The sequence below is a fragment of the Petaurus breviceps genome, unplaced genomic scaffold (genome assembly GCF_028583685.1).
Source record: "Petaurus breviceps papuanus isolate PSGF00001 unplaced genomic scaffold, PetGlider_PUasm1.0 188, whole genome shotgun sequence".
Lineage (NCBI taxonomy): Eukaryota > Metazoa > Chordata > Mammalia > Diprotodontia > Petauridae > Petaurus > Petaurus breviceps.
Window position 1 is genome coordinate 5,749,952 of NW_027185804.1, and position 8,777 is coordinate 5,758,728.

The following is an 8,777-nucleotide window of genomic DNA, read 5'->3' on the forward strand; positions in this document are numbered from 1 at the left end:
ATTTCTTGTGGTCACTATAGACAGGGTTCTGCTAACTGATCTGCATCAATTTATACATGTTTTCTCTGAATTTTTCCTATTTATGTGCTTACTTTCTGTGAGACTCAGCAGAATTTAGGTGTTCGAGGGACCTGGGTTTCATGGACAATGGTCAGTGGCATTCCAGGAACTTCCAGGGGTTACGTGGGATGTCTATAGTGAGATCTTTCAGACTGATGAATGAACTGGAATTCCAGTCTGACCCTGCAAGATGGTCTAAGGCTGCTGAACCCTTCCTCCCTGGAGCTGGGACTGGGAAAGCTCAGCAGTCAATGAAAGCCCCTTTTGGGGAGCCTGGTGTTGCAGAGGGTTTCCTCTTATTATATATGGCCTTTGGACAGAGGTTAAAAGGGCTACATCCAAAGTGAGCTGGGAAATCCCCAGGAACCAAGGAACCAAGTTTTTGTGTTGGTTCAGGTAGCAGGTGCTGTGGTTGAAGGGAGACTGACCCAGACATTCAGGCACGTGGAGGGTGGGGACCAGCAGTGAGGGCTCTAGGCTGGGGCCTCCCAGTTCCCATGGAGTCACATACCTGTGGCATGACAAGGATCTCACACATCCTCTTGAAACAAACATTGCCCAGACACAGTGGTCGAGGCTTTGTTTCCACGGATGAAATTCTTCTTTTCCTGTTATCTGGAATTGTCTTGATTAACGATGACAGATCCCTCTTCTGTTTTCCCCCAGAGTCCAGTCTTGCAGTACCTCTATTACCTTGCCCAGATCCCTATCGCCATGTCTCCCCTGAGTAACAACAGCCTGTTCTTAGAATATTCCAAAAACCCACTGCGAGAGTTTCTGCACAAGGGACTCCATGTCTCCCTCTCCACGGATGACCCCATGCAGTTCCATTATACCAAGGTGAGTGGGCACTGGGGAGGGGCTTCTCGCCATTGGTCAGCTTCCCCAGCCCTAGGCAGTGACAGCTCTTGCTTATCCTGGTGAATTGAGATACTCTCTGAGGCAGTTGGGTGGCACTGTGGACCGAGATCATTGGACCTGGAGTCAGGAAGACCCAAGTTCAGATATGGCCTCTGATGGGTGAGCTTGGGTGAGTCACTTAACCTCTTTCAGCCTCAGTTTCTTCAACTGTAAAATGGGGATTATCTCCTAGGGTTGTGGTAAGGATCAAATGTTAGCACAGTGCCTGGCATATAGTAGATGTTAAATAAATGGTTGTGTCCCAGCTCCCTCTAGTAGTAGTTGTAATAAGGCTTAGATCATCGAGGATGAGCTTTACTATTTATTCATTACATTTAAGTGCCTACTATGTGCTGTGCTTTGGGGGACACCCATAGTAAGGCAAGTAAGAGGCAAGGTAGTAGGACTAGAACCAAGAGAGATTAGTGGGATGAGGACCCAAGGAAGAGGGAATATCTGGGAGGAGAGTGTGGTCAACAGTGTTAAGTGCTTCAGAGAAGCCAGGGAAGATCAGAATTGAGAAAAGACCATTGGATTTGGCAATTATTAGACTACTGGTATAATATGAGAGGTCAGTTTTTGTCCTGGTTGCAACAGCAGGGAGCAGATTCCAAGCCCCATACATAAGGTACCATATTGCCAGTGATTCCTGAACCTAAGGTCTCTCCCTTCCACCCCTACCCTCCAGTAGAAAAGTGTCCTTGTACACTCAGCAACGAGCAGTGTTTGGTTGCCAAGGGAGCTCCCTCTCTCCATGTTGATCCTCAACTATTCTGCAGCTTAAATAAAGCTGCCCCAGGCCCAGGGTTACACAACCAAGATGTTTCCAAAATAAGACTTGAACTCAGATCTTTCTAATAAATGTTTGATGGACTGAATTGAACTTCAGGTGGCCATGGAATTAAGGCTTTTGTGAGTGTGGAAGCCAGGCTTTCTTTCCTCCAGTTTCTCTTTAGGACCCTCAATGGTCCCTGCAAAGTATCCTTTGCTCTTAGTCTTTCTGACTGGAGTCTTGGCTTTGGGCTCTCCCATAGGCTTCACGGGCTAATGAACGTGATTTTTTGGGGGGAATTGATCGGTGGGGTGTTTCTACAGGAAGCCCTCATGGAAGAATACGCGATTGCAGCCCAAGTGTGGAAGCTCAGCACATGTGACCTGTGTGAGATCGCTCGAAACAGTGTGCTCCAGAGTGGGCTGTCCCACAAAGTGAGTGGGGTCGGTCTGCCAGCTGGGAGGGCACTTGGGAGGGCAAATCACAGGAAAGTTCCAAACCCTTTGGAATGAATGCTCGATCCGGGCAGTGGAGGGAAGCGTGGGCTTGTGCCCCATGTCCTGGAGATGACAGTCTCTGTTATTTAGACAGCATGTTCAAACTTGCAAAGTGGTTTTCATTCATGAGCCTCACAAAAGGCATGGGGATAGTCAGTCCATTTTATAGATGGAACTGGGGCTCAGAGACATGAAGGAACTTCCTGAAGACCTCAGAGCTAGATTTTTCAGGCAGGATTTTGACCCAGGTATTCTTGACCCCATATGTAGCCCTCTCACCACTAAGTCATGAAGATGGTCAGCTGCCTGGGCTCCCTCAGGCCTATTTGACCAGTTTGGGGGGCAGGAGCCATACAGCTTGCTGATCTCTGGGACCAAGTGAAGTGTTTCTCAGGAGGGCATAGAAGGTCCACGCCATCCTCAGCAGTGGTCCCTTGCCCATTGTCTTGGCTCCCAGGTGTCCACATTAAAGACCTCTTCAATCGAGGTCTCTGCCACCATGGTCTCTTTAGACCAGACTTACCTTTAATGACAATCTTGTCAATGCCTCTTGTGTAAAAGGCCCTGGGATGGATGATAGGGGAGACACAAAATGCCAGTAAGACAGTTCCTGATCTCAAGGACCTTCCTATTTTACCCCATCATCATCATCATGCCTCCTGGAACCTCCTTGTCCAGAGAACCTCACCTTTTTCAGCTTCCTTTTGTGTACTGTCTTCCTCCATATAAGCTGCTGGAAGGCAGGGACTGGCTTTGTCTTATTTGTAAACCCAGCACAGTGCCTGGCTCATAGGTACTTGGTGTTTATTTTATCATATTGTACTATCTAATAAATAGATACAAAATACATATCAAGCACTTTGCAAACTTTTAAAGGATGGAAATATTAGTTATTAGTTTTATCATCATCATTATCAGCTCAGGCTGCCTCCAGGACATATCTGAACCGACCATCTTTGGCCATTCCATTCTTTTGGCTCTCAATGCCAGGTAGAGCAGGCACAGCACAAAATTCCATTAAGTTTTTATGTCAGGATGGATGTACTAAGGTCCAAGTCATGTAGGATACAGAAGAAAGTAAACTCTAAGCTTCTCAGAGGCAGGTTTTTTTTTGTCTTTGTCTTTGTATCTGCAGCCCCTGGCATCGTGCCTTATAGGGTAGAGGGGACCTCACATTCTTTGAATTGACTTTGCAAGAGCATTGGGCTTAATCTGTATTTGTGTGTTTTACTTTTCCGCAGGAAAAGCAAAAGTTTTTGGGACCAAATTATTATAAAGAAGGACCTGAAGGAAATGATATTCGAAAGACAAATGTTGCCCAGATCCGGATGGCTTTTAGATATGAGACCTTATGCAATGAGCTGAGCTTTCTGTCTGATGCCATGAAATCAGAAGAGATTACAGCTTTGTTTAAGTAGGTTTGGTGTTGGGACATGCCCCTGGAAAATGTTGGTTTCAGCCTTGCCTGCTGTGGTGGATGCTGGTGAATGGAAGCCTGTTTAGGACCAAACAGGGCCTCCCTGGAAGTGAAGGCTCAGGACCTCTCACGTTGACCTCCATCTTCCTCATTCTAGCATACCTGGACAAGACACTGTCTATGTGCAGTGGGGCCAGGGGGCTGCCCTGGGGAGCTGGGCTGGTTTGTACTTTTTTCTTAGTTTTCCAGACACTTCTTGGAAGACTGCCAGTACTTGCATGAAAGAGATTGTATTTTCCACTGTCAGAGGCCACACCGTATTGCCAATCAACTCTCTGGCACTAAATGGTGGGTGGTGTAAGATATATCCACTAAGTTTTGACACCAGGATGCCTGGGGTAGCTTTATTTTTTAAAAGGTATTTTTACTAATCACATTTGTTCATATTTCCATATACCACTGTAAGCATTCATGTATAGGGTCACAAGAACGTGCCATAGGGATGATCTAGTCCCAACTTCTCATCTTGGAGATGAGGGAACACAGATTAGGGGAGGTAAGGACTTGCCAAACCTCACAGCATGGAGCCTGGTCAACAAATAGTCTTTGTACATCACCGTGCTCCCTCCATGAAGGATGTGGGCTTGCTTTCTGAAAGCCCCATTGGTCTGAAAGACCAATGAACAGTGTCTTTCTGGGAACAGGGATTTGCCTCTGAGACACTTAAAACAGAAAACTTGGTCCCACTTAGGAAAACAAGGGGAAATGTAGGGACCTCACCCTGGAGCTAAAGGTAACCTGGGAGGTTGGCTGGAGAGAGGCGGTGGCCTGCCTGATGTCCCACAGGGAGAGCTTGGGAGTCAGGAGTAGCACCTTCCTCCCTCTCCAGTATTACTTTTGCATTCTGTAATTTATATCTGAGAAAAAAACCAGGATCCTCCATCCCTTTTTTTTTTTCTTTTTAAAGAATGAAGACCTGGATTTATCATCTCCCTAAACAACAAAGGATATATTTCCCCCCATGTAATCAACTAGAGATCTTTAGCTGGTGACTTCAGTGATTAGACAAAGAGGGCCAATTAACTGGGCTAGTAAAGGATAGTGAAGTGATTCTTAGAAAAGAGATCTGAATTTAAACTCCCAATGTATTCCTTGCCAATGTTTTTAATGTCATGTACATATGACTTGAGCTGGGTGGTAAGCTCCTCTGTATTTCTGCAGGTGCATAGAGACCCAGAGAAGCTGTTACAGACTTATTGGAACCTATGTTTGTGTGCAAAAATGGTTACTAGACTTCAGATCCTTCTTGTTACTTTTTCTGGCCATGGAAATACGGTGGCTGTTGGGTTTTTGTAGCAAAATAATTTCCTGAGTCAAAACTCCTTGCCCACTTTGACATGTAACTTTCTTAGAAAAGCCCCAATTGTATACATTTGCACTAATGTATATTACTATTGTACGGTGTGATTTTAGATGTTTAGAGGCACCCTGTTTAAAAGCAATGGAATTAGTCTGTTGAGACAGCTGCTCAATCATGTTAACATGTTTTCAGATATCAATGTTGTTTGAGCTCCCTTATTTTCCCTTTAAGAAAGTGGGGGGACTGAAGACTAGGGGGAAGCATTACCCTAAATTAATGAATGCAGCAGGTGAATGCTTCTTGGAAGACGCTTGGAAAACATCTAGTGCAAGCAGGGTCGGAGAACAGGGCCTTCTGGTTTTTCAGCAGTAGCCAAAGGAGATCACCAGGGTTTCGTTTTTCACCATGATCACAGGGCTGCACACAGAAACCCAGAGTGCCTCTGCTGGGACTGGCTAGCTGCTTTCTCTTCCTTTCCGCTGTTCCAACATGCCTAGGGTATACTTATTTTTCATTTGTAGGGGCTGTTCTAGATTGGATCATTTACACGGCCCTTCGTCACTCACAAATGTTCCTGGTACAATGTGTTTCTGTCCAGTGGCATTTACTGGTTTTTGTTCTGGTGAGTGCCAAATCTGTGTCTGCTGGGTTGGTAGCACAATAATAAAAAAAGCTTTTCCAAGGTGTGGCCTTCTCAAAGACAGCTCTGGAGATTTATCCTAACCTGACTGGCCTTAGTAACACATTTTCCTTTTTGCTACAAATTATATGGCCTTATGAACACAATGCACAACCTCCTCAGTCGCCCACCATTCTTTTTGCCTTTTACCTTCTGCTCTTGGAGATATGGCGGCAAGGCACATACTTTTGGACTGGTCTTGTCTTGACAATGACTTCTTGCTGTTTGAGTAAAAATCTTCATCTTCTTCATTTGTCTTATGGACATAACTGAAGGTAATGAGATAATGTCAACAATCCACTCTACCTGAACAATGTTTTAAAATACAGTGGCAACTACATTAAAAAGAATATTAACTACATGGAATCTGGTTTTTTGCAGTTTTGCTTTTGTTTTTCCCTTCTAGAAACACCTGGGATAAATACTATAACAGGACAAAAGTCATAGCCTAAAAACTAGCAGAGGGCCTTCTCCTGGGGTCCTGGATGAAAGGGCCTTCAAGACTTCCAGCTTGGAATCACCTCTTCACAAAAACATCCCATGCTGCTCCTCTGAAGTGATCTCCACGTACCTCGCTTTACAACTTAAGAGACCAGCAGCAAAGCTGAGTCTCCATGGGCAATGAGTTTTTCTGACTTGTGAAAGCCATGAGTTTGAACCCAAGCTTTGACATTTGTCAGCTGTGTGATCCTACCTCAAAGGCAGCTCTCCAGGACTTAACTTGAGTCATCAGAAGAGATCTGAATTCCCATGCCCTTGTTTCCCTATGCTGAGCAAATCATAGATACCCGACTCTCTCCCACTCAAAGTGTGAATCTTTGCTTTCACCCTGGCTCCTAGTCATTCTGAAAAGGTACCCAAATCAAACACAACCACAAGGCATAATGTAGCGGTTATCTTTACTACCTTCCACAAATATGGTAAAAAGACAGTCTTATACAAGAGATTGCCCTTATATTTTCATTCACAGACATGTCTGCTCCTGTGCCCACCACACAGAGAGTTAGCTAATTCTCACTGTCTTTTAAATGGTTTTCTCCCCATTCTTTGGTAAGTGTAGTAAATGTGGCTTATTTAAGAAAATCAAAATTGGAACTTGAATCGCCTGAAAGCCTGATCCTCCCCAACACTCCAGTTATTCACCAATACCACTCAGAACCACTTACTGGGAGCAGAACTGGGGCAGTAAGCAGCAGCCAGTTCACCACCTGCTATCAGTACCTTACTTACCACCCCAAGCAATCTGGGCATGGGGAAGGTTTCAATAACCTAGCTCAAGTGAATTTTAATTGATTTTTTTTTTTAAACATTAGGGAGAAAAGGTCACAAATCAGTCAGGAATACCAGCAGAACCCAATGTACAATACAGAAATAACAGAATATCAATTTATAGTTAATCCACAGATTCAACCAATTACAAAACATAACAATAGTAAACCACACAATTGTAAGAAAAAATTGTCAATAGTTGTCTTTTTCTCTCCCCCTCCCCCAAATTATTTATTGCACAATTTATCCATCTGTCCTAGCTGCAAACTTAGATGTGACTTTCCTTTCAGGAAGCTTAAGAAAGCCATTTTAATAAGTAAGCATTGCTATTTTACACAGCTCCTCTATCTGCATCTAAGTGTAGAAGAAAGCAAGCAGCTCATTCAAACTCATCCTACCACATTAAAATTGTATAGTTATCAATAGATTGTGAGACCCTTTTAGTGCATAAGAAAAGGACATTTTGTCAATTAACAAACCCAGTCCCTTACAGTGAGTGCATGAGAGATGATCACCAGCTCTGGAAGGCACAAATTATACCACAGTCCCTACCTCCTGGCAAAGCAAGGGCATTTTAGTACTTCCTAATTACAAAAGATTTAAGAGTATAAGATTAAAAAGTTTAGATCTTCACCTTTAAGCAAAATTACAAATTTGGGAATCAGCTTATCCTACAGTAGAAACTTTCATTCACATGCAAAGGAAAAACTGCAAAGCTTAGTAGTCAGTAAAGAAATGGGGCTGTCAGTTTCCCATTTATTTTGATGAGGTTAGTGAAAATGATGATACTGCATAGCAGTTGGTGTTTTTGCAAAATGGGAGAGGTTTTGTTAACCTAAATAATAGATTCCTCAGTGCTCCTGGCTGGTCATTAACTCCCTGAAAGAAAAAGATGGAAGAACATGGTATAAGGCCAGCCCACAGAGATGGCACAGTGAAAGTCGGCTGAAGAAAGTGCTTCTGCTGAGGGGATGCTATCAGTATGATACTGTGGAGACAGTCCTGCATATGGACTCGGGAAGACCTTGATTCAAATCCTGCCTCAGACACCAGCTGTGTGACCCCTCTCTGAACCTCAGTGTACCCTTCTGTAAAATAAGGGTAATAACTAGAGGAGCTACCTTGCAGGGCTGTTGGGAGGCTTCAATGAGATAATGTAGGCAGAGCTTTGAAAACTGAAACCACTATATCAGTTATCTTTTGTCATCAATTACCTACACTCACGGCCTAGTAAGACACTAAGTAAGGAGTTGGGGAGTGGGGCCTGCAAACCTGTGCAGGTTTCACGCCCAGTTTATGGCTATGGTTCTCATTACTACCCTCATCCTTACAACTGTAGCCCCTTTCACAGATTCCAACAAATGTTTAATCTTTTTAATTAAATTAAATTAAATGCCTTTAATGCAATTACAAGAAAACTGGAATGGGGAAAGGAGGCATTTCACTGTTCGATGAAATGTTTGAAGAGTGAATGCCTTGGAACCAGAGCCTCCCTAATTTCTCAAACCAGGCACTCACTTCCAGACATGCTCAGTGGGTGCCACTGAAATCCAAATAACATCCAGGCACCACTGCTGAATGTGTTTTCTATGGGTTGTTTTAAAATCAAGAGAGAAAATTATTTGGTTTTCTTGGCAATTCTATTTTTAAGCAGGGCCAATGTATTATATAGTATACATACAATGTGACTATATTAAAAAGTAGCTTGAATTAGGCTTACAAAAACCACTTCCATAAATCAAATTTGGAAAACCAGACTTGGTCCTAGGGTGCTCAGCCCACAAACATCCATCAAATAGCTAGTAACTGAGTCACAAATCAGA

The 8,777-nt window shown here is 43.6% G+C and overlaps 1 protein-coding gene across 3 annotated transcripts in view; it reads left to right on the top strand.

Annotated features, from left to right (window-relative positions):
- AMPD3 (adenosine monophosphate deaminase 3) overlaps positions 1-6,434 on the top strand; it is a 75,002-nt gene extending 68,568 nt beyond the window's left edge. For all 3 annotated transcript variants that reach the window (XM_069091209.1, XM_069091208.1, XM_069091207.1), the window contains exons 13-15: positions 727-900; positions 2,056-2,166; positions 3,471-6,434. In XM_069091209.1, the coding sequence (XP_068947310.1) occupies positions 727-900; positions 2,056-2,166; positions 3,471-3,647 (462 nt within the window). In that variant the 3' untranslated portion in view covers positions 3,648-6,434. The remainder of the gene's footprint in view (positions 1-726; positions 901-2,055; positions 2,167-3,470) is intronic.
- The last annotated feature ends 2,343 nt before the right edge of the window (positions 6,435-8,777 follow it).